The 25,514-nt window shown below is 47.6% G+C and overlaps 1 protein-coding gene across 1 annotated transcript in view; it reads right to left on the bottom strand.

The window, feature by feature from the left end:
• The window catches only part of LOC104279912 (fibrillin-2-like), a gene marked incomplete at its 3' end in the record, with an annotated part of 45,122 nt that overhangs the window by 7,524 nt on the left and 12,084 nt on the right, over window positions 1-25,514 (bottom strand). The window contains exons 4-7 of the mRNA XM_009877373.1: window positions 22,688-22,783; window positions 20,125-20,220; window positions 7,349-7,546; window positions 6,737-6,862 (exon numbers count right to left, since the gene is read on the bottom strand). Of these exons, the coding sequence (XP_009875675.1) occupies window positions 6,737-6,862; window positions 7,349-7,546; window positions 20,125-20,220; window positions 22,688-22,783 (516 nt within the window). The remainder of the gene's footprint in view (window positions 1-6,736; window positions 6,863-7,348; window positions 7,547-20,124; window positions 20,221-22,687; window positions 22,784-25,514) is intronic.

Raw genomic sequence — 25,514 nt, 5'->3', positions numbered from 1 at the left:
AGAGTTACCTGAACTCACCCCAACGGAGCAAGGGAGGGACCAGAAGGAATCTTGTGCTGGGAGCCCCAAGACCTGGCTGTGATGGTGGATTTGAGTGACAGAGCCGAGAAACGGCCAAGAAATTCCTGCAAGAAATGGGTGTGGGCTGCTCAGAGGAGGGTGAGCTGTGTCCTGTCCATTGTGAAACAGAAAAAATAGTCAGGAAGGACGGTTCTGAGTGCAGTCTCACAGTGCCATGCAGTGGCTGGCGATGCTAGTGCAGCCCCAAATACATGGGAGATGAGCACCAATGGGTGGGTGATGTTACCTCTCCACTAGGATCGTTCCTGGATGCCACAGCTCTGTGTGGTGTCAGCTCTTACAAGAGGGTATTAACAAAAAAGAGAGGTTCAGAGTCTAGGGGGATGACTCAAAGTCTGGAAAAAACCCGACATTAAGGGGCTAGCAGAACTCGGTTATATTTATCCCAGAAACTGTGAGGATGTGATGGGATCGTAGAAAAGAGGCACACCAAGGCGACGGCGAGAGCGCGGTCTCAAACAGAGAAGATGAAAACTGAAGCTGAGACATCAGAAATTCAGGATTTACACCAAATAAGATTTGGCCTACGTCCCCAGGGATAGGGCTGGTTCTGCAAGGCTTGGGATGGATTCAGCTCACCTAACGAGGTCTGCAGAGGATTCCCGAGCACAGGCACAAATCCAAGGGAAGGCTGGAGAGGGGTGAAATCTGGCTGCACAGGGGCGACTCAAGGAGTAAGCGTTGTCCTTGGCCTTCCAGAAACATCCTCATAAACTTCATCCTTCTCTCTAAAATGAGAGAGGCTGCCAGGAGCTTTCTGCTGTTGTGTCCCAGGTGCTGTGACTCCACTCCACCAGCCTTTGGTGGACTGATGATGACGACAATTAATCTGCATCACCCCAAAGCCCCTACCTTACTCTGAGGGAAAAGAGGTGTAAGAAGGTCCACACTGTTAGTCCTCGAGAGGAAAAGACTGCAGAAATGAACTGGACATGCTGGGATGTGGTCTGATGTCTTAGACGGTTACAGAGCAGGCACCTCCAGCAGAGTTTCTCCTCGATGCCATTTACACTCAGCAGAAGGAGATAATCTCATCCAGAGAGGAATCCATCACACCTGAATGGAAATGTCTAAACAGAGTAGAAAAGTTTTGCCCTAACAGTGATGATTTTTCCCTGCAACGTGAGACACAGAGAAATACATCCCACTCAGCTCAGCGATGGGCTGACAATCAGTGCGGTTAAGGAAGACAAGCTGAGCTGCCTGTCGTGGCAGGGGCACATAGCAGGGACAGAGACCCCCCCGATGGGTGCTTCATGTGGTCAAAGAAACAATCTTCAGGCTCTTCTCTGTGCTCACACCACCTGTTTACAAACACAACCATCTCGTTTTACTTTGGCGAAATCCAGAGGAGTCAAGTGAAACCTCAGTTTCAACCCACACAGAACGAAGCCCAAGCGCACGGGGCGGGTTACACGCTCCTATTTCAAGAGGGGAAGATGCATTCCCATTTGGCTTCTTAGAAACTCTAAAATTTTGCTTTCAGCTGGCCCAGGATTTCAGCTGCCTTTTGCAAGCAGTAGAGATTTTGCCTCTGTCCTTGCAGTGCTCCTTCAGCTCTTTGATGCTCAGAGCCCCTCCAACATGTCTTGGAACCTAGAAAGGCAGCGAAGAAACCACTTCCCCCCGCCTGGCCCCTGCAGCGAAAGAGATTTTATCACTAGAGCCAGCCCTGTCATTTAATTACAGGCCCTGTGTTTGGTTACAGTTTGCAGAGCACTGCAAGGAAAAGAGCTTTACGAAGCAAAAGCTGGTCATACTGTTAGAAAGAACAGCTTAAAATCTCTCCTGAAGTTCGTTGTACCGGAGATCTGACGTCTTATTCGGTCAGTGCTTATGACACAGCGTCAGTCATCCAAGGAGAAGGGTGTGTGTTGGTGGTGGCAGCAACTGCATTCCATTCTTAAAGAAAAACGGAGTTAATTCAAAAGGTTGAATCCAACCGCAGTGTTTTTCTCCCCCTTGAAAATGCCAGCTCAAACGCGAGCCTTGTGAGCAACGCAAGAAGCAAGGGGAAAAAGGAAAAAAAAAAAAAAAAAAAGATGGATTTTCTCAAGACTTCTCACACATCCTGTACTTTGAGAAACTGAGCTTGGGGCTTTGTTGTTATTTCAGTTCTTCCTCACCGCGTTTGCCTTCTTTATTTTCTCTTTGTAAAGCGTCTCATCGTTTTGATTCATTCAGGGCTGAAGTTCCACAGAGAGCCTGACGCAGTGGGAGGGATACGTACACCTCTCATTAACACCCAGCTGCCAGCTCCGGGTAGGGAATTCTTCCAACTCCAACCTGGCTACTTCATGACTTTTCCAGCCCTCTGTTAAAAATTAAAGCAATATTCTGTGCACTCTGCTCTTCAGACAATGGCAGAATTCAATGCAAACGTTGATTTTGGATCTGGTCTCCAACTCGCTGGGTTGGAGTTGGCTTGATCGTTAAGGCTGAAATCGCTGGAAGCCAAAGGCTACAGAGCTTCAGAAGGAGAGTTGCAGCCTGCAAAGCCCATCCAACACGGGTGGCACAGACATGTTGAAACCCCAACCTTTCCATCTGCTAAAAATAAAAAAATAAACCCCAGGACTCGATGGAGAAAACATCTCCGTGTCACGTAGCAGAGGTCATGCCTCATCAGCCCTGTCCCGTGCAGCTCACGGGACTCTCAGACCTTCCCTTCCAGAGAGCACAAAGAAACCACAGAGGAGAGTAATGGAAGCCTCCAAACCACACCAAATCCATGGAAATGAGCTTTTAATGGAGCCAAACAATGAGCTCTTCTGTAGACATTTTGTAAGAAAATTGAAAACACGCTAATAAAACAGCTATCGTGTTCCATTCACGAGGAAAGTGGGCCAGCCTATGCGCTCTGCTCACGGAAAATGCAGGAGAGCTCCCTCCAATTCAGAAACGTGAAGGAGATTCAACAGAGTAAAAAAAAAAAAGTCAAAATAGAGCCTTGTCTTCTTCAGAAAAGTTGGAATTTTGTGTGGTGGTGACAAAAGACTAGCCTGTAGGGACATAAGCAATGTCTAACATGTCACTCGACAAGCGCTAAACAGAAAGAAGTGAGATTCAGAATCAGAGGATTTCCTCTCCCTCAGCAGAATCTGTCTCCTGGAGATGCTGAAGATGGTAAAAAAAAAAAAATCTACCCTGACCAGACTTGAGCAGAGCCTGTTGCAGAAAGCACATAGGGCCATTCACTCCCTTGCCTGGTGTTTCTCCATGTACCTCTTTGTATCTTGTATGTTATCAGCCCGGAACAATTTTGGATGCGAGACGCTTAATTCCTTTTGGGGCACTGGAAAGCATCCTGGGCGAGGTACTGGCATTACATTCCTCACTGATAACGGAGCTGGCTTAGCATTTTGTTATGCAGTAGAGGAAGGGCTATTAAGAAAAGAAGTCAAATTATTGGCAGAGAATGAAGTGATGGAAGGAGACGCTTTGTTCGGTCAGTGATTCCACCCTTAACTGCACGCCATGGAATTGCTCCCTTAAGTGTAATTTCTATGGTTGCTTCCAGGATAATTAAATGTCAATCTTTGGAACAACACCCCACTTCCCTAATATTTATTGATAAAGGTCTTTGCATCAGGAGGACGAGTCTCATTTCAGCTTTGATGTTCCCTTTCTCCATTTTGCACCAGGAGTGCTTTCTTGTGCCCCCCCCCCCCAGAAATTCGTTTTCAGCTCCCTGCAAACGTCAACAGATCCTGCTCTTTCCCAGTTTCCCCATAAGCTGGGCGTCGTATCCGTCTACTTTAGCCCTAAGCTGGCAACAATCTGCCCTCCTTGCTCAGCTTTTCAGCCAAACACAATATAAATGGCATTTGCAGAGCTGGCTTTGTCTCTAGCACTGGTTAAGAGAAGCCTTCCCTTTCCTCACCCTCGATCCACCCCCTGCACCCCACCGCCGTGTCTCACAGACTGCTTCTATCTTCCTTCCAGAAAGGGAGCAGCCAACTCCCTGTGCCAGAAATTTCTCATTATATGTCGCGCAGCCCCAAGCTCAGGAACTCTTGATCCCTTGAGCTCCCTCAGAAATACAATGAACAAAGGCAGAAAATCAAGCCACTATTTGAAAGCGTCACATTCATTTAAAGCTGCAGGAATAACTGAGCAACCCTGAGCTGGGAGGATAGTTAGGTTCGAAGCCAAACTTGACGCCGTGTGCACGTTTTCACGTTTTGCAGAGTGAGGGGGAAAAAAAAAAAGAAAAAAGACATAGTTTTCCTTCTGAGTTTGACCAAAATTCAGCCTGAGCTGGTCCTGGTTATCAGCGCAGGAGATCCTGCATAAGAAAAGCATCTTTATTCTTCAGGGATCCAGGGACTGCAAATGGAGCCTTAATTCCAGGTGCCATTTGCATTAAGAGATAAGTATCACTCTGGGCAACAACAACATTATCTCTACTCCTGCCTATTCCCACCAATGAAGAGCCCGGGGAAGATGAGGGGAGCATGCTGCTGCGTTAATGAGGGAGCCATCATTAATCAGTGACACGGGCTCTGACCTCTGGCTCAAACGCAATCCCATCTGCTGACTTCACTCCCCGGGAGGAAGCTTCTAAGCAGAAAACACAAGCTCCTGGGAACTAGGGAAGAATTTAACACAGGCATTTAATCTAGTTTTAATATTTCCTGGATGCTAAGGCTCGGATAAGGAATGTGGAAACAAGAGGAAACCATCCTCCTAAAGCAAGACGGTCTCAGCGCAAGCTGAGAAATCGCTCCTTTCGCAGCTATAAAGTAAGTGCAAACAGACTCAGGAAGGGAACTCCTGCAGCTTGGAGATTTTAGGCTTGGAGCACACCTGGATAAAGCAAATATCCTCTTATGTTTGTGGTCGTTATTTTTATTTAAAGCCTTGGCTCAGTGAGGAGGTTACTTGGACCACTACAGCTACTTTGGCAGTACAGGCAGTTTCAGAAAATCAGGAATTTGGTGCTCTCTCACTCCTGACGTATCAAACTGAGGCAGAGCCCTCATCTTTCCATCTTTATGCAGCGTTGGCATCCGATGAACCCCTCACACTGGCTCCCTGTTGCCCTACCCACTACAGTTCGAGTGACTCACACAGGGGACACGTCCCAGAGGGACACAAGGGTGTCCTCTTCGCCTTCCGACTGCCTGGCTGGGGGACACGCTGGTGGTTCACGTCTGGGAAATAAACCCTCGGAAACAATCTCAACCCCATCAGTTTAGAGCATCCCTTGTGTTTATGCCATTCTCACAGAAGGGCCCCGAGGTCAGAAAATCAGACCAAAGGAAAGCATCCTCTTTTGGTGGTCTCCTTCGCAACTGAGGTGAGATAAGTGATGGAACAGACACCGTAGATGCTGGAGATGTGAAAGGAAGCTGTTTATGGCCACATCACGCTGCTTTTGCAGGCATTTTGGGAAGCAAGGACCCACGCAGAGGCCCCTCACATCTGGCTGACAGACAATGGATTGTTTTTAATCTTGGTATATAGGAGATTCCAGCTAAACTGATTTCATATGTGCTTTGCCTGGTCCTCAGCCAGCATGGGCGAGGCAGACTAAGGCAAGAACAATTTTTTTGTGTGTCCTGAGGTTAGGTCCACAATTCTAGTGCAGTCCAGCCTTTGCCCACTGGCCAGCCAAATGGCACGGGACATCCCTGGCTTTGGGAGGAAGTTCTTCACCTGAGACGTTCATAAAAAGAACTGTTTTGGATTTTACCGATTCCAAGTCTTCAGACGCCAGAGCACTGCAAGAAACGCTTCCGTTAAAATTTTAGGAAGTCTCATGGCATCCTGCCAAGGAAGATCCACAGACACAAATTTCTTCTTGACATAAAAGAACGTCCATCCACCACCAAAGGATTAACCTCTGTAGCTGGTGTCTCACTTTAGAAAAGCTTTTCTGAAGGGCTGAACCCAGGTCACACAGCGTGCACTGACATAGAGACTCCTAGAATTATCCTAACAAGGAAAATGTCTGGATTGCAGGAGGGTGGGGCTAGAATTCAGGTTGAACGTCTGGATTCTAGTGCATTCATCATCCCTTGTCTTGGTTACAGCCGAGCCTTGGAAAGGAATGAAAGGGAAGTGGAGATCCTGAAGCCCAGCTAGGTGGGATGCAGTCACACCATGACAAACACAAGCCAGGAGGCTTTCATTAGGGTATGTGGGAAAGAGCTTTTACAAGCAAGGCAGGAAAAGTTCGATGCTGTTTTCCTTTTCACTTGCCAGATGTTTGGAAAATACAAGGACTGTTCATGCTCTTACTTCTGAGAGGGGCAGCCTGCCTGGCAAGGTATGCGTCTTGTCCACAAGAACGGCTGCAAAATGCCTGGAGAGAGGCAACCTTCCTAGAGAGGTCTGCACACCCCTCCAACGCGCTGAGCAGTGCTAAAGGAGATGCTGAAACCTCATCCTGCCTGTGCTCCACGCTTTGCTGCAGAAGCGTGTCCTTACGGCACGGACCAAGACATTGCCTCGCCCTGTCTAGATGAATCCTGAATTTACCTAATAGCACAGACCAACTTATCCTGAGTCCAAGAGCAACGAGCGGTTCCAGAAGCTGCCTTAACTGCCACAACTACTCTTAATATTGTTAAGCCGAGAGAGTCCCAATTTTCTGAAGGCCCTCGTGCTGAGCAGCCTGGCGGAGCCATGCAGACTTCTGCAATCTTACCTTCGCATCTGTGGCTCGTCTCGCTCTGCTTGTGTCCCGCCGGGCACTTGCACTCGTAAGAACCCACCGTGTTGATGCAGTTACCACCCTGGCAGAGGCCGGGGATGGCTTGACATTCATCCACGTCTATAGGAAGAAGAGCAAAGGGGTTAGGAACTGCAGCCATTGCAACAGATGGCCATCCAATCCCAACACGGTGGGAGTGTTGCAAGGAAGGAGAAGCTTGTCTCCAAGTAGGCAGAACCTACCTAGGCTCTAGGTAGATTTACGTTTCGTAATGCAATTACTCATCAGATTACGTTAGAGGTGAAGTGGACAGGAAAAGGACCCCAGAATGAGGGTATACCCAAGGCTGTAACCTAGTTTTCAACCCAGAGAAACGCTAGCCTGATTCACTACATCTTGTAGGATGGAAGGTGTCACCTAAGAAGCTGGATCCTACGGGAGACCCAAGGTCCAGGGTGACGCTCTGCAACATACAGTGATGGATTTCGCAAAGTGCTGAGAGAACTCTCCTCTGCACTGGGGGTCCTGGCAGGCCTTCGTCACTCGCCACTCCAGCACACATGAGGATGGATGAAGGAACATCCTGCAGGTGTTCACGGCCCTTACCTTGGCAGGCTCCAGTCCGGATGTTGGGAATGAAACCTCGGCGGCAGGGGTGAGGTTGGGCAGGGCACATCTCACACGGGTGACCCCAGGCTCGCCCAATGGTGGCACAACACATGGTCTTGGTACAGACGATCCCACTGAGCTGGCCCTGGCACATCTGGTTGTTTACTTGGCTGAAGCAAGGACCAGTACGATAGTCTGAGGGAGAAGAATAACATCCAGAGGTTACGTCAAGACACAAACACAACGTTTCCCATCTAACACACAGAGCACCCGTTCCCCTTCCTACCAGCACAGCCATTCAGGTGCAAAGTCAGCAAGTTCTGGGGGGAAAAAATAAATCCACAGTCATGAAAAGAACACAAATTTAAGGCCAAGCTGGAGCTCAGTACTGGAGGTGGTGACCTTTTTCCTGCTGTATGTTTCAGGTGATTGTCTAAAGGTTCTAGATCATGGTTCATCTCTCGTGGACAGCCCTGACTGTCCATATAACACGAACACAGAGGGTGATGGAGAGGTTTTGCCATCAGGTCACTTCTAAGGACTCTTTACTTTGCCAGCCAGCTTGATCTCACCCACAAAACATTCTGGGAGAGAATTCCCAAACCTTCTCCCATGACATCTACTGTAAATCCTGCGAAGGCATTTTTACGCTCCCTGATGGTCTCTGGAAAGGCAACAACACAAGTCATCGTGATTAATTTTGTGATTAATTTCTTTGGTTAACTCTCAGAGGTCCCCTAGCAATCTTAACTAGATCTTTAAAACCCCGATGCTGCAGAAACAACCAGCCTGTTTCCCATTCCCACCAAGGATCCTCCCACCCCTTAAAACCAGACAGATTTTGAAGGGCTTGTTTGCACTGAGGAATGCGGGTTTGCCACTGCCTGGGCTCTCATGACCCTTGATTAGGGATATTAGCACAGCAGGCATCCGTCAGGAAGCAAAATTCTTAAACAGGAGGTTTTTTTCCTTCTGCTGGGGATAGATGATCGCATGCAAGTGTTTGATCTGTGGCTGGAAAAAGGACCTTTAACCATGTTATTGTCAGACCAGAAAATTCTGCATGAACTGTCTAAGGAAGTTAGGTGCTGGGCAAACAGCAGTAATTTCAGATAGTCTGGCTATGATTTGCAAAGTTGCTTCAGGAATTTTGATGTTGGAGCGCCCAGTAATTAGTAAATGACTGTGAACCCAAGTCCCTGCCTCAGTACCCAGCTTAGCCTACAGCTGTCTTTGCAATGAAACGTTAGGATTTGACATGTGAAGCAACAAAAAACCTGTGCAGGGGGTGGTTATACCTAAATCCTGAGCCATGGGCAGCACTCGCACCCCCATCTAAAGATTAATCCTTTTGTCTCCAGAAATATTAGGAAGAAATTCTTTTCTGTGAGGGTGATGAGACACTGGCACGGGTTGCCCGGGGAAGCTGCGGATGCCCCATCCCTGGCAGTGCCCAAGGCCAGGCTGGACGGGGCTTGGAGCCACCTGGGCTGGCGGGAGGTGTCCCTGCCCATGGCAGGGGGGTTGAATGAGATGAACTTTAAGCTCCCTCCCAACCCAAACCGTTCCATGATTCTATGAAATGTCTTGGTATAACAGACACTCAACAAATCAAAGCTCCATTTCTTAGCCTGCAAGTTCCCAGAGACGAATCTTTCCAGGCATGACCTTTGCAATCAGCTTCCTTCTATTTAAACCCTGACACACACGTGCAACAAATGAAAAACAAGGAAAACCATTAAATAGATGGTTTGAGACAGAAACCTTTCTCCCATCGGGCATATTTGCATGATAACCACGTTGGCAGAACCTACATAAGCTATATGGAAACCTCGCAGGAAAGCCTCTTCCGTCTCTGGGAAGGAATCAATTAGCACAGTAATTGCTTCTTTCCAGCTTAATGCTCCCTCTGATTTGTCCTTCTTGAGCAGTTGGGAGCGGAGTAATGCTTAAAAACTAACACTGATGAAAGTGTCGAAAGAAGTTTGGTCTGTGGATCTCACTGCAAGGTAAACAGCAAGAAGGATTTGAGAAGAAAAAAATGATTTTGAAGCTACACGAGTAGAAAGGTGACGTGATCTCACAAAAATGCCTTTGTTTGGAAATCAGAGCCCAAAGATGTAACTGTGTTTGCAATGGTGAGTTACCAAAAAATCATAACTGGGCTTTTTTGACCCAAATTTTAACAAGATAGCAAAGCACGTGGTCCTCATTAACGTCTCCTACCATGGCAAGTTTTAATGCTTTAGCTTGTTCTACTGTATTCCTAGAAAAGAAATCAACAACACTTGACTTGCTTTCTCACCCAACCTCTTTTTTTATAAAACTGAAAGGCAATTCTCGCTCAAATTTGCAACCTCAAGGAAAAGACCCAGGAGAGCTCTTTATAACCACACCAGAGGACAATTCAAATCTTCTCAATGCTCATACCCAAAGAACTACTTTGTGACCCTATTTAAATGGAGTTATGGGCTCAGAAAAGACAAAAAAAACCCCGCTAACAGACTCTACTACAGCATCTGAAAAGGAATAAACAACAAAAGCAAGAGCACCATGGCTAAACTCACGCTTTACTTCTATCCCTAGGGCAGTCCTTGCCTCCAGCTCAGCAAGTAGAATGGGGAAAGGACCAGAAAAGAGCGCTTTAACCTGTGGAAGAGTTTATGTATGAGGAGCAGCTGCAGGAGTTAGGTCTGAAAAAGAAACACCTGGGGGAGGCTACAAAAACCATGAGTAGCCTCAGGGAAAACTGGTTGTTTTGCAGAGCCAAGACCAGGAGGCATCACAAGCAGACAACAAGCATCGCTGGCTCCAAATAAATTGAGGAAAGTGGTTCTTCAGGCAATATATAAGTTAGGGGGAATTCTCCCAACGAAGGAAGCTGTGAAGTGTCAAAGACTGGGAGCTACAGGTGCCTGTAGCTCATAGGATTGCCCTGTCCCTACTGCTCTCCAAACATTACCTTGTGGACACTGCCGGAGCTTTGAGACACAAACTCATCGCAGACAATGCAGAAGCACCTCATAAAGAGGGCTTGCTTTCCCCTTTTCCTAGTAAAAAGGAGCAGGGAGAAGAACGCGTGGCTGATGTCGTTGTGGCTGTACCTACAAAGGGCTCTGGTTAACTTAGAAGGTCAGGTCACATCAATGTGTAACCCAAAAATCGAGGCAGAGAGGAAAGGGCTAAACTTGCACCTCCCATGTTATCCTGCTGAGGCACGGGCGGATGCAACGCAGCAAGAATTCCTTGAGATTGATAATGAAAGTGCAATTGTAAGGAGAACGCACTCTATTCAACAAATAATTGACAAAAATAGATTTTTTATATGTAGATTACTTCTTTGGAGGGAATGGAGCCAAGGAAATTGCAGTCTGGAGTCCAGAAAGCCTGGCTGTGTTCCAGCTCCCATCTGTTGCTAATTTTAATGGTCAAATTATTAAATTTTTAATGAGGCACCAATCAAATTTTATTAAGGAAATATGCACGCTTAGGAGATGTCTAAAGCCTTTTTACAGTCTGTGTATGGGATCCCATCTTCCAGGAACCCTGTGGCAGGTAGACGTCCTTCACAAATTTGGTCTTTGCAGGTACATTTCTTACAAAAACCCAGTGGAGGTGGCTTCCTCGCTGAAAGCCGAGATTTCTTCCTGTGCCTTCTTCCAAGCTCACTCAGCCTTACACTAACAGTGTCCAACAGGAGGATGTGGATGGGTTCCACCTTTCCACCTGCAGGTGAAGTTCTCAGCAAAGAGACAGCAAGAAATACTGGATTAGGCTTAATCTATTCCAAATGTTTTCACCTCTAGAGAAGGGATTTTTAAGACACGTGTATCTGGGCCTTTCCCACTCGTCGCTGCAAAAAGCAACATGCCAGCTCACTGCCTGACTTCACCTCTCCAACTACAGTTTTGCAAACACTAAGCACACAGCGTAGGACAGCTTCTCTCCATGCACTGATCTCATTTTCCTTTCTTGCCTTATTAATTTCCAAGCAGACCGTGCTCAGCACGTTCAGTCTGTGGATTTATCGCCGTAGAGTTAGATTAGGTTACTACTCACGCCTACTCGTCTTGAGCAGCCAGCGAGGAGCAAGAGCGCTCAAATTGCAAAAGGCACCATGGAATCGGGGTGGAAGCATCAAGGTGTTTGCATTAACCACAAGAAACCTCACTCCTTGTTATGCTCTTTGCTTTCAAACCCTCGGCTCCCCCAGTGTACGGCTTTGAAGCATCACCTAGCCTGGAGCAGGGACTTGCGGATGCTGCAGAGCCATGGTGGGGCTAGGATGAGTCCTCTCCATGCTGCAGCCAACACAAGCCCCAGATGTGCACGGAAGCACGAACAGACCTCATTCCCAGTTTCCAGGTTTGCCTGTTGTCACGGAGATCGTTAGGAAACTCCCCTGACACACACATTAATGAATGGTCATAGAATCATAGAATAGTTTCAGCTGGAAGAGACCTTGAAGATCATCGAGTCCAGCCTTTGTCTCAGCCCTACTAACCCACTAATCCGTGTCCCCCAACGCAACACCACCCGTCTCTTAAACCCCTCCAGGGACAGGGACTCAATCCCCTCCCTGGGCAGCCTGTTCCAATGGCTGACAACCCTTTCAGTACAGAAATTCTTCCCAATATCCAACCTGAACCTCCCCTGGTGCCATTTAAATCCATTTCCCCTTGTCCTATCACTCTCTGCTAGGGAGAATTCCTCCACTAGGCAGGAATTGTTGTTCCTGACAACTCCAAGCTGCAAACCCTCGGGGAGCTAACGGGCGGGATCCACGCCATTCCACGTGCTCTTACGCTGCGCCACGCCACTCCATGTGCAAGCAGCTTCCGGAAAACATCCCTGGAGACATTTTTAACTCTTTTAATTAGCGAGTCTAGGACGTAAGCGGAGGAAGGCTTCACAGTTGCTGCAGACACCTGCCTTCACCCACGTGCTGCCTGGAGCCCCGCTGGAAGGGGTGGGATGTTGAAGTGAGACACTGAAGTTGAGTATGTGGGTTCAAGTACTTCTGGTTTGGCTGAGGCAGCACGTAAAACCTCCTCGTTTCCCCGTTCCCAGCCCACGGGGTGCTGCGCTGAGCGGGGACGCTGCCCTGGCTTCTCCTGCCCCACTTCAGCCAAGTTCACCTTCCCAGAACCTGCCTCACCTCCTACAAGAGGTAATAAAGAGCGCTGCACTGCTCTCTGACAGCCACGGTTGTAATTTATGCCAGAAATGCAGTCTGGACTCATTAAAAAAGAATAATCGTGTTCAGACTATTTAAAATTACCACGCCGAGGCTATCGCTGATTTCCGAACACTTGGAAGGCACCTTCTCTATCTCTCGCTTTCCCTGATGCAAAATGAAAACAATGGAAATCTTTAGTAGGGAACGTTCCCCTGGGGTACATGGCATAACTCAAGGCCATTATTTTGCATGGAAATGTTAATTTCAGCAACACAGCCTGATTTCTTTGAAGGAGAGCTGAAACCGAGCTCTCCCATAAACGAGGGCATCTTTTTTGCAACCCCTGAATTAAAACAGTATCTGAACCCGCAATATTTACAACTATATTTCATGTCCACTTTAAATTACTGCTTTGCTGTGAGGGGGATAAAAAAAAGGCATTTCATATTAACACTTTGCTCCCTTTTCCTTTGGGAAAATTGGTAATTTTGACTCAAGACCTTTCCACAGAATCATTTTGCTTGGACGAGATCGAGTCCAACCGATTCTTTTTTTTTTTTTTGAAGAGAAGCATTTTGTTTGAAAAATTCCACAGGAAAAAGGCTTCTGCGACACGCACCTCCCCAGCTGGGTGTCCCCGGGTTAAGGCGGTGCTTGCGACGGGAACTCGGATCCCCAGGCAAAGATGCAGAAGCACAAAAAATTGCGCGACTTTCCTCCTTCCCAGAAACATGAATATGCTGTGTAAGCAGATATGAGGCGTCCAGGCTCAGAGGGAGGTGACTGCAGAGCTCTCCGCTGCTCTCCCATCCTGACTTTCAGCCTTTTCTCCGTTTGGCCGGAGTCCCCCCGTGAGACAGGCCACGGGCCGGGTGAATTCCTTCTTTTACAAAATAAATAAAGAGAGCAGCAAGGAAGAGGAGCTTTCTCTTTGCTAAAAATCAAATCCCTTCTCACAATAAACAATGCTTTCGCTGAAGGCTTTTTCTTCAAACAGTGAGGACAAACGCTGCCTGTGAGCAAACCCCCAGGGAGGTGCAGACCTCGCTGGGATGAGGTCACCCAACACATGCCCCAGGCTTTGGCCGCCTTCCACGTGGTTTTCTAAAAGCTCCAGCGCCTGAGCACAGGAGAGCGGGTATCAAGCCCGATATTGAATTTTCTCTTTTCCATGAATGATTTCCATCAGCAGGAGGCACGGTGTGTCCCCCTGCCGCCTTGCAATTCTGTCTGTCTGTAACCTTCTGGGCTTTTGGAGCAAGACGAACAGCTCCCGGAGCGAGTGGGAGCCGATGCAAGCAAGGCAAGGCACTAATCTGGCAGATCCTTCTGCAAACAACTCCCCAAAATGCTTCCCACACAAACTCTGGCTGCTTGTTCCCTAGAGAGTCCGCGGAGGCTGGCTGGGACCTCCCGGGAGAGCTGATAATGGACACATTAAATGCTTAATGGAGCAATTCACGTCCTGCTCACAGAGAGACCGTGAACATACGGGGAAGTGCCCAGCATCCAAAAAAGCCAATGAGCCAACCAGACAGAGCCGACCGAAAACGCTGCGACTGTTTCTGGCACGCTAAACGGGAACACGGAGGTTTCACAATGTCGATCGCGCCCCGCGGCTCCCAAAATCTTCTTGGCCTCTCCGTAATATCGGCGGAGCCTCTCGGGCCGAGTCCGTACGTGACAGCATCGGCGGGAGGGGGGCGGGCGGGTGTAGGGAGAACAGCGTGAGGGTCTCCGTAAAGGGCTCCTTTCTCATGGAATACTTTCTCCACCTAGTCATTTCCTTACCTCATACAAACACAGCCACATTCCTGACGTTTAACTGTTTGGACTTTTGCTGAAAAGAAAAAGCTGGCTGGGGCAGTTTATAAGGCCAGACATTCCAAGTGCTGAAAAAACATATTCAAAGGAAATAGTAAAGGGAGAACTTTTTTAAGTTTTCCTGTCCTATTTTTACAGTTTCCTGTCGAAGCCTTAGCCTGATGAAACCTGAGATAGAGCTCCATGCACAACCCTCGTCCAAGGGCTCTCTGCTCCAGCAGCATCTGAGGCACAAAACATACACGTGGGGCCAGTAGTTCCAGCAGTTGTAGAAATGTCTGGAAGGGCTGGGGCAGCACTGTCACACTGGGTCCTCCCCGTCCTGGAAGAGACCACGGGCTCAGAACACTGTGGGCTGTCGAATCGCTGCCGGGTCAGTTAGTGCAGGGATGGAGGTGCTGGGGCTGGCCTAGGGGTTTGAGAGCTCCACAGTCTGCCCCAGGTGGAAGCCTTGCACCTCTCAGACTGCTTTGGCAGAGATCATGCCTGTGGGCAGGCTACTGGGCATCTAAAGAGTATATGAAGATGGTGGCTGAGCTTATTCAGTCAGAGTATCTTGAAAGAGAAGGAAAAAGTCTCCAAAATGACCAAGCAGACACAAATTGCATTCTGCTCAGACTGAATTAAGTGAAAATGCTGCACTTTGCTCAGCATCTTCATACCCCAGCGCACTCCAGCAGTCTCCCCTCAATCTCCTCTTCTCCAGGCTAAACAGCGTTTCCTCCTAAGACTTGTGTTCTAAGCCTTTTACCAGCTTGGCAGCCACCTCTGTACCCTCTCCAGCACCTGAGTCTTGGGAATGCTGTTCCCATGAAGGTCTCCGGAGGAAATTAATTCTGATTCCAGAGGCTGGCTCCTACTGTGCGCAGGGACCTGGCCTCTCAGCCACACGCTGAACACCAAGCAGCAAACAAAGGTATTAATCAGCTGCGTTTTGGGAGTGCTGCCCACCCTCTGGCAGGGGAAAAGTAGTATGTGATTGTCTCATTAAAGATTGTCCCATAAAGCCTATGGGCATGCAAGAAAATCATATGTGCAGGATGTGTCTACATCCCACCAGCACTCCCAGCAGACTACGGCTGGCTTTCTGCGGAGAGCAGAGGGAAATGTGGTTCCACTGAGCTGTAATTATTCTATCAAGTAAACCCATCTGCAGGAGGAAAATGGCAACCTACAACTGAGCGCAGAGTGAATGCCATTCATGGAAAAATTCCTGCCAGACCTTTCTGCATAAGTGTAGGCAAGTTACAGCAGTGGATGACAGAGCTCTTCAGGCTACAGTCGATTATCAAAGTGCTTTTTCTACCACGATGCTGAGAAAAGGGAGCTTATGCCTCACCCCTGGAGACAGGCTGGGGAGAAGGAGCTCCGTCACAAATCTCAGCTACGAGTTCTGCTTTATGTCCTGACATCTGGATTAGCAGAGCACCAGCAAAAAAAAAATCAGCTGAACACGTGGTTTCTAGCAAGGACGAGAGATGTCTTTGTAAGCACAGCCTTTTATTAAAAAGCTGAAGGTATGGAATATGTACATCCACACTGATTACGTCACCAGGAGCAGCATTGTGGAAGTTCAGGACTGTGACCCGAGTTAGACGGGAGCGAGCAAAGGGACTGTGTTACTGTTGGCTGCCTCCTGCTTTTGAGCTCAGGGCAATCAGATCCATTCTGTGTGGCTGCTTCCTTTCTCCCAAGCCTCCAAATTAGGCTGAAAACTTGGGGAGGGAAAAAAAAATCATTATGAAGAGGAAACAGAAAAGCTGAGACAAAGCCACTCTTAATAACTCTTCTCAGGAGCGAGGGTTTGGAGAGGACTTACGAGCAAGAATAATGGGGTATTCTGCAATATTCCCACCAGCTGGAAATTTGAGTGGATTAAACCTCGGTTTATGCCGAGATGTTCCCTGGCATCCATCTGGAGGTGCCCGGGGTGTCTGTCACTAGAGGACTTGCTTGAGTCTGACTCACTGTTAATGGAAATTTCTTCCAAGACTGGAATTCTCTGAGTTATAAGGAACCCCGGGTTCACAAGCTGCCCACCCCTAAAAAAGGAGACTTCAAATCCTTCCGAAACTTTACAAATCAAGAGACACAGACATGTTACCGAGACTCAGAAATCCTCCCTGAGCGCACATCAAAGGAGATCCTTATGTTCTGTACATGCTAAAATATAAAAGGCTGTATCTAAACGTAAGTAGAATAATGGTGATAAATCCATAAAGGAGACAAACCACAGGAACCACAGAGAGTCTCCACAAAGATCAAGAATGTTACTCTAAAAATCTTTTTTTCCAGTGTAAAAGACAACTTTCTTTCATGAGAGGTAGCAACTGGCAGTGAAGGCTTCAGTATTTGGATGGAAAAAAACCACAAATTGAACCTCATCCTTGCAACACAGGAGGAGCTTCCACACCTTCACCCATGTCAAACATTGTTAACTTTTTACGGCAATTTTTTTCCTGCTTGAAGGAGGGTGAAATCAGAGACTTGACATCAAAACGTTTAATTTTTCTGTGAAACTATTTTAAAAAAAAATTCGCCTCTCTCTCCACGGATTCATTTTTTCTCTACTGCAGCTGTTCCTCTGACACCAACGTAAGGTTACACAACATGGCCACTAGTTCTTCGTCCCCGAAGATGACAAGTAGAGGGAGGAAATGATGCTAAAATCCTTTGAGCACCTCACTATTAAGGTATTTACCTCTGAAGTGGAGTATTTCCTGAATGAAGTGTGAAGGCAGTTAGATCCCTTCCATCACAAAGCAGCCTCTTACTGCAGCCCTAAGCTGGAACGTGCAGCTTGTCGAGTGTGCGGCAGCAGAAGCTGTTGCTTAGCATTGATTTATTACAGTTCCAAAGGAAAATTATCTCTTTTTATGGTTGTAGCAACATTATGTCAAATTAAAGCCCTAAATAAATCTGCAATCAGATGTATTTGTGTCTGTGTTTGGGCAGTGAACCCTCCTCCTCTGTGCTGTGATCATCTCTAAGGGGGATGCATCTACCCCTCAAGGTCTAGAGCAAATCTGTGCAGGGCAGGGGGCTCCAGCACACGCCCATGGAAGTAGAATCCGACCTTCTTGTTAAAATCGTGATCTGGTTTTTTTTCCATGAGAAACATCACAGTAGCTACTCCACGTGGGAAGGAAGGGAGTCAATGATGTCTCACTCGAGGTAACTGGCATCAGCAGAGGTGCAGGCAGGAATCCGAGCAATTTCCAGAATACGAGGAATTTCCAGAATATGAGGAATTTCCAGAATCCGAGGAATTTCTAGAATACAGGAATTTCCAGACTACGAGGAATTTCCAGACTACGAGGAATTTCCAGAATACTCCACCACGTATCCACCCATGCTATGAGCACATCACCACTGAGCCTTGGGTGCCTACACAGGAAGCCAGTGGGTTTCAGGGTCTGCTTTGAAGTAATCTTTCTTCAGAAAAAAAAAGTCCTTAGGAACAAGACTTGGAGCTAAACTGAGAGCTACAGATGATCCGCGTGGCTTCCAAGCCCGCTCCGTGAGTCTCCTGTTCCTGGAGCCTCCCAAGGATGCCTGTAAACATGTCAAATACCAGGGCTGCCTTCCATGGAGAAACAGCACGAATCCAGCGGTGGTCGCGTCTCCAGTAACCGCGGTGCTTGGGGACCTCAACTTCACAAGGAGCAGGAATTCATTTGCTGCTTGGAAGGCTTAAGTTCTTTTTTCTATTCTGCATAGGTCAGTCACAACCACCTCACCTGGCTGCAAGCTCCCAGGCTGCCCAGCCAGGAGCCTCTTTGAGAAGTGTCATTTCTAACATCTCTTAGCAAAGCAAGCGCTCTGTTTGTCTTGGCAGGGAAGAGCCGTGTATACACAGCTGGAGAGCTTGTTTTGTCTCTTAGTACAAGTCTGGACTAAAGCAAATCTCTACAGGCTTTGTAAAAATGCTCTCTTTATTTAAAGAATTTTATACGTTACAAGATGTCTCCAAAGTCTGCCCCTGCTCAGCCCCCTTCCTTCCCTGCCTTTTCCACTCTCTCTCCTACCCGCTATGCACACAGGGTCAGGACAGTTGGATTTTTCAGTCCCTTCTGGCATTGTCGCAGCCAGAAGTTTCTCTAAGAAATTTCCAGCTTTTTTTCCCACCTCCCCAAACACAGCCGACGGCCGTATTAATTCATTAATCTCAAATACTTCAGATCCCCAGGAGCTAGAAAGAAATGAAGCCGTTCTACAGACAGTTCTGGAGCTTGGGCTTAGGGTTTTTGAGGAAGGAGTCTTGCAAGGCAGAGTCTTCAGAAGGAAAAGGCTGTTATCATGATACCTTCCCAGAACCAAAGCAAAGCACATCTGCACTCACATGTGTAGAAAAAGGCAGGGAGAGGGCTTAAAGAACATATAAAAACAGTGCTCAACCACGATTTCTATTTGCAGGAGGGTTCAAAGGAGACTGGAACAACGCGAGGTTACCTCAGTGAATGTGTCGTGAGGCTTTTAAAGAGCTTTTCCCCTCCCTGCATCCGATAAACGGGAGGCTCAAATACAGCAGAGGCCTTTTACAGGGGCACGTGCACCACGAGGTTCAAGCAGATCCTTTTGCAACCCAGGGAACAATTCACAGCCAGGTTGAGCCCTGCCTGGTCCTGCTGGCTGCTGCTCAAGCTGGGCTGACTGATGCCTGGGCTACCAGAAACCGACTGTTATTCCTATCTCACCCTCTAAATCACATTGCCAAGAATCCCCAACTTGGGGAAAAAAGAAAAACATTAAAGGCAAGAACAGTCCAATCCTTGGACATGGAGTTAAACAGACTTAGAGTGATCTCAGGAAATGGAGAAGGTAGAAAAGCAGAATATTTCCAGGGTGCTTTGATCTTAATCCTGGGAGTTTGCACACTGGCTTCAGGTTTCGGTTTCATTTCTGCGCTGCACCCCTTTGACCCCCCGCCAAAAATCATATCGGCGCGGTGTCACGAGATGTCCCTCTGAGCCAACAGGAAAGGGAGAAATTTCGTGTCTCAGCCAAAACCTCAGCCATCCCCACAGTGCCCCAGCGTAAATCTGATCTGGATGAAACCAAAGCCAAATTTCACAGAGAGCCGTGTTCTTAGCTAGGGAAGATCGTGGTTCTTACTGGAGCTGTTTCCATTCATACTGGATGAGCAGCTGGCATCAAAGTGCACAAAGTTTACAACAAACCACATTTGGCTCACGCTTCCCTACTAAACATTTTTACCAAAATAAAGTTCTTTCATGGAAAACCTTAAGTTCCGGTCTTAATTTTCAAGGTTTTACAAGTAAATATAGTATTAAACCATGATTTTGCCAAGGTTGGAATATTGACTTTTGGGGTTTCAGGTCTGCGTTTGTTTGAAAACTATCGGCTGTTAGCATTGATGACAACATTAGTTTTAATTTTTGGTGGTACATGGTATTGACCTCTTTCACCCCAAAGCCAAGCCACTTCCAGGTTATCAAGAAACAGGGAAACGCCCAAGAGAAAAACACCCTGGTTGTACCCAGCACGGGGGTTTACTGATGTTTAACAAAGAGCTACAAGGGACCACTTGTGGTGAGGAGGATCCAGAGACCCCCGAAGAGCCGCACAGCGAGTAAGCACTTCACATCCTACGCATGTAGCAACCAGGGAGAGCTTTGGCCGAGAGGTTGTCATGACGGGCTGTACCATCAGGCAGAGGAATCGAGCAGAAGTTCACATGAATACTTAAAAACACAACTCCTGCTCTTGCGCTCTGTAGGCGATAATATCACGAAAACGCGTTCCTTACCTCTCTCACACTGGGGGCCGGTGAAGCCGTAGACGCATGCACAGCGGTTCGGCCCAATGCATCGGCCTCCGTTCTGGCAGCCGTTTTCACAGACAGCTGGTACGAAACAAAAAGAGAAATCAGTGATTTGTGCCCTTTAGTGAAGCCACAGTGTGAGCCGTGTGGTGCTGGCAGGGCTGGGGCTATCACCTCCTCGCTCACTCGTCAGGAGTCTCCCCCGAGCAATGAACGTACAGAGGAAAGTCAGATATTTTTTTCCTGGAAAATTACATCCTGTTTATGAATGAACCCATTTATAAAAGGGCCATAAACTCTTATTTCACTTGAGAGGATTTCCCGCGCTCTGGAATCTCAGTTCATTGAGGTCAGCATTGGGATTTAAACGTCAAGGGCAAGACGAACCGATACACACAAGAGGCTGCATAAAGGCAAATGTTTGGCGTATGACAGCAGGGAAACGTGAGGCTACGCAGCCATTTAATCCCACATACCCAAAGCAAAGATGAACCAGTCTGATCAGCATGCAAGTACTCGTTGACTTAAAATTAGAGCTGCTGCCTGTAGTCAAAAACGTGCAGTCAATAGTGTAGGAGAAAGGGACTTGGGGGTGCTGGTGGCAGCAGGATGGCCATGAGCCAGCAGTGTGCCCTCGTGGCCAAGAAGGCCGCCGGCATCCTGGGGTGTGTTAGAAGGGGGTGGCTGGTAGGTCAAGAGAGGTTCTCCTGCCCCTCTGCTCTGCCCTGGTGAGGCCACATCTGGAATGTTGTGTCCAGTTCTGGGCCCCTCAGCTCCAGAGATACAGGGAACTGCTGGAGAGAGTCCAGCGCAGCCAGAGGGATGATGGAGGGATGGAACATCTCCCTGGGGAGGAAAGGCTGAAGGAGCTGGGGCTGTTCAGCTTGGAGAAGAGGAGACTCAGGGGGGACCTCAGTCATGGTTATCAATATGGAAAGGGGGAGTGTCAGGAGGTCAGTGCCAGGTTCTTCTCAGGGATGTACCATGACAGGACAAGGGGCAATGGGTACAAGCTGGAGCACAGGAGGTTCCATAAAAATATGAGGAGAAACTTGTTGGCTGTGCGGGTGCCAGAGCCCTGGCCCAGGCTGCCCAGAGAGGGTGTGGAGTCTCCTGCTCTGGAGACTTTCCAACCCGCCTGGATGCGTTCCTGTGGGGCTGCCCTGGGTGACCCTGCTCTGGCATGATCTGGATGATCTTGGTCCCTTCCAACCCGTGACGTTCTGTGATTCTGTGACTGAAGTGACAGGAGCAGGTTGCTGCTCAGACCCTGGGCTGAGCTGACTGAGCAGGACGTAGGAACACTTCTGCACGGGACCTGAGCAACTGCTGGTTGACCTATTAAAATCTCAGCCGCTGTAATCACTAACAAGATCATTACGATGCTTCCTAAAGCTCCTCTACTGAGCTTCACTCTCTGCACTAGTCAGTTGCCCAACCCCACCGGTGACAAGAACACAATCTTGTGGGAGGTGCAACCCGCAGCAACCTTGTGCGATTCCTCAGCGGGGCTCCAGTGCCAAGCCCCGAGCTGCAGCGAGGCCAGGTACTGCTGCATTTCACAGCCTGCAAAGGCTACACCCATTGCCGAGCCGAGGGAGCCGAATTCTGCTCCGCTGGGATGCCACCAGTGGGACTTGCCGTTGTTCCCCACCCTGTCAGTGATGTCTTGCCAATATCTGAACCATTAGAACTCTCCTGAGGATATGATAGGTGGAGCTGGTAGCAGCACGTAATTAAGGTTGCCGAGCACGTTCCATTATAAGCCTCGGGTTGCTCTTACTTACAATTTTCCCAAGCTTTAGTTGTTCAGAATGAAATTTTCCATATGGTGCATCTGCATTTAGTTGAACTTTTTGGAAACTTTCAGCAGAAATGAATCAGTCGTAGCCAAGGATAAGTTTAGGGGAACTTCTAAAAAAAATTCTCAGTGACTTCCTTGAGAACTTTGGTGATTCTCACATCGATACAGGGATTTGAAATTTGCCTGGAGAGTTCCACTTGATCAGAGATTCTTCCAAAATTATTGTACATACTCACTTACTAGACACTTCTTCAAGATGACACCTAAGTCATTTGGTTGTTACTTCTACAATGTGCACAGGCAATGATTTAAAATTACCACATATAATATTTCCCCATAGGAAACTAGGGAGAAAAATTAAATTTCTCCCTATGAAAGGTATGGGTGCTGTAACAAAAGAGAAAAGCAAGTCATAAAACGTTCTAAAATTTCTTTTAATTACTATATGGAGGCTTCCCTGTAAAAAGTCAGTGTTGTCAAATAAACAGAACTAAAAATTGACACACACCTCAAATTTAACCAGGCATAATTTATAATCAAAAAATGTTGCCTTGTTTGGGGTTTTTTTGTTGTTTTACTTCTAATTGAAAGAAGACATCATGTGAGCTAAAATGAAGGTTTCCCACGAAAAGCCCATTCCCAGAGAATACGCTGTTTATCAAAAACTATTTCAAGAGAAACAACATGTAACATGCATATATATATATTTATATGTGTATATTTAGAGTGAAATTCCGTACTTACGCTGCCCGCAGTACGTTCCCGTGTAGCCTTTCTGGCAGAGGCAGGACTCCTCGTTGCAGCTGCCACCGTTCATGCACCTCACGTTGCAGGTTTGGACTGTGGAGGGAAGCAGGGAAATGTCACACGGCGGTGCAACAAGACTGGGGGTGACAGGAGGCGAACACCTCACGGGATGATGTCCCAAACATTCTAAGGGTGATGTTAAATGCCCAGTTCGTTCAAGTTAAATGCAGAGACTTCTGACTTCCCAGTAAGGGCGAGTTTCCTGCTACCTCCGTTTCTTGAATAACTCCCTCATGCCAAACAAATCTTTCTTTTAGAATGCTACACTTTTCAAATGTTTTCATACCCTTTCTATGATTCTTTTAGATTACTGCTCCCTTTTAAAAACAGGCTTTTCAAATTCCAGGCAGCTTAATAAATAGGATATCTTCATATTAAAAGACTACGAGATGTTTGCGGGGATAGAATTTCTTTGGTGGAAGAAAAAACCATCAACTTGTATGATATTTCTCTTCCTTTTACAATTACTATGTGGCCTTACTGGTGAGATCCATTTAAAACAAGAGGGCTTTTTAAAGAAATCTGAAAAGAAAAGCACGTTTCATCTCTTCTTCCCTCTGTGTCAGAGTTCAACCTTCACACTAGATGATGACACAGTGAATGTGACTAGTGCACTGTAGGAAAACAATAGCAATAAATCAGATTTGGGAAGTTTATCCTTGTGTAGACACAAAGCCAGTTTTGGCTTTAACTGTTTCACCACTATTCAGTGTTTAAGGAATGTGGTATTGAAGCAGAAGAGCCCAAAAAGGGAGGTTTACTGCTCAACATTGAGTCACACAAACGGGTCAAACAGCTTTCATTCGTTACCAAAACGCCTGCAACAACACATTCTTCCTTTGTAAGATGTGACAACTCAAATTGCAAGCGCCTGAGGTTTTAGCAAGCTATGTGAAAACTGTTTTTCAGCATGTACACCACAGTTCGTGTCTGCCAGGGATAGGAGGGGCCGTGACTTGGCAGCTCGGAGAGCGCGTACGCGAGTGGATGCTCCGTGCTTGTGTCTCCGTGCAAGCAACGCCAGCTCCAAGCAGGCGAGAGCTGGGGCCAGCGCAAGAGAAACGTCTGTCCAAGAGGTAGTAGGACTCCGAAGTGTCCAATAAGGATAATTATATGGTTTACGCCTTGTTCGGAGGAAGCCTGAGAGGAAGGAGGAGTGGACCGGGAAGTCTCAGAGCTTTGCATTCACATGTGCTGTACACTGAATCCACGCATTGCTGGTGTGGTTTGAATTAGTCGCGATGTCTGCTACCCTTCCTAGTGCTCCACGGCCAGAGATCAGGCCAAATTTAGATGAAAGCATAATCATTAAGTAAACTAAGCTTGAGGCTTCAAAACGTTGCCCGGATTGTCAGGCGTGAGCCCGGCCCCACGTTTCCAGCGCACGCTTCACCCTACGCCCCTCGCGTAATCAGCCCTGGGAAAGCAATCACGCACGGCGGGTCTGGGAGGGCTGCCCAGAGACAGGGGGAGCTAGGAAACGTCTGTCTGTCCCCTGTCTGTCAGAGCTGTCTGTCAGTCAGAGCTCTTCCCTACAGGGCATTCAGCAAGAGGTAAGGCTTAGTGAGGCTGAAAAATTTTGGGAGCTCTTTCTAACTAATTGGCAACGATAGTTCCTGGTCCTGCACAGAGCAGGTCCCATTTCTTGCTTCGTGATCCCCAAAGCCTTAAAAGCCTCATCAGCATCCGACTTATCTCCACGTCTGGCACTGTTAGAACCCCCTGCAGATGTGCAGTGCAGAAAAACATCTTTCAACCAAGAATTTAAAGGCCTGTAATGCTTTGTCAGGATTTTCCAGGGTAGCAAAGACCAAAGTTCTAGGGAAAAAGAGAGTGACAGCTCACCCTAGTTAACTTTTCCCAGATTGGGTTGGATTGGATTAGGTCTAAAATTTATTTTAAAGGATTGGTGGCTTCAGCTGTTTTGCCAGCCATCAGTAGTGAAGCTTGCAGGCAGGTTTTCTGTCTGCTTACGACTGCTACTATCTTAACAGCCACTTGCAAACGACTCCTAAATTATCTTTACTCCCCAAAGTAGGAAACCAAGCTTTTTGTTATGACAGAGAGAGGCAGAGCGGCTTTTATTGCCTCTGGAATGCACAATTTGTCTGCTTTACCTCCCCTGAAGCGTTCATGATAAATGCAGATCCAAACATCCCCACAATGAAAGCCAGATTGGACGAAGCCCCTGCAGAGGAACCCACCCCCCTCGAGTGCACGCTGAAATCCACCCCAGGCTCAGGGGAATGCCAGGTCTGTGCCCAAACGTATCGAACTGCTTACGTCATTCCTCACATTCCTCCCTGATTGCTAACATATGGACCCTCCGCTCCAGAGGCTGAGTTTCCAGCACCTTCCTCCCTGGTGGGGAAGGTCGAGCACACGGGCTCTGGTGCTCTCGGCGGGGCCGGAGCACAACGTGGCAATTGGGAATCAGGTTCTGGGAATTTCCTTCTCGGAGTCACACCCTGCAATGTGGTTTTTGAGGTTTGAGGGGTGCTAGTTCTCTTGGCCTTCAAGTCACTTCATTTAAACAATAGGGAGGTTGGACTAGATGATCTCTAAGGTCCGTTCCAGCCTATGGCATTCTATGATTCTATGAACAGCTTGCCTACAGACGGGCAATAATGGAAAATAGATTTCTGGTTGTCTCCAGCAGTGGCCACCTGAGACCTCAAAAGGTTCGATAAAATCCCATTAATTTCTGCGTTTTCCATAGGGCACTAAACAAAATCAGCCTGCTTAAAACAAGCCCGTGCCACAG

This window comes from Apaloderma vittatum, unplaced genomic scaffold, assembly GCF_000703405.1.
Source record: "Apaloderma vittatum isolate BGI_N311 unplaced genomic scaffold, ASM70340v1 scaffold29939, whole genome shotgun sequence".
Lineage (NCBI taxonomy): Eukaryota > Metazoa > Chordata > Aves > Trogoniformes > Trogonidae > Apaloderma > Apaloderma vittatum.
Note: the sequence above shows the minus strand (reverse complement) of the source record. Positions and strands in the feature narration are given on the sequence as shown.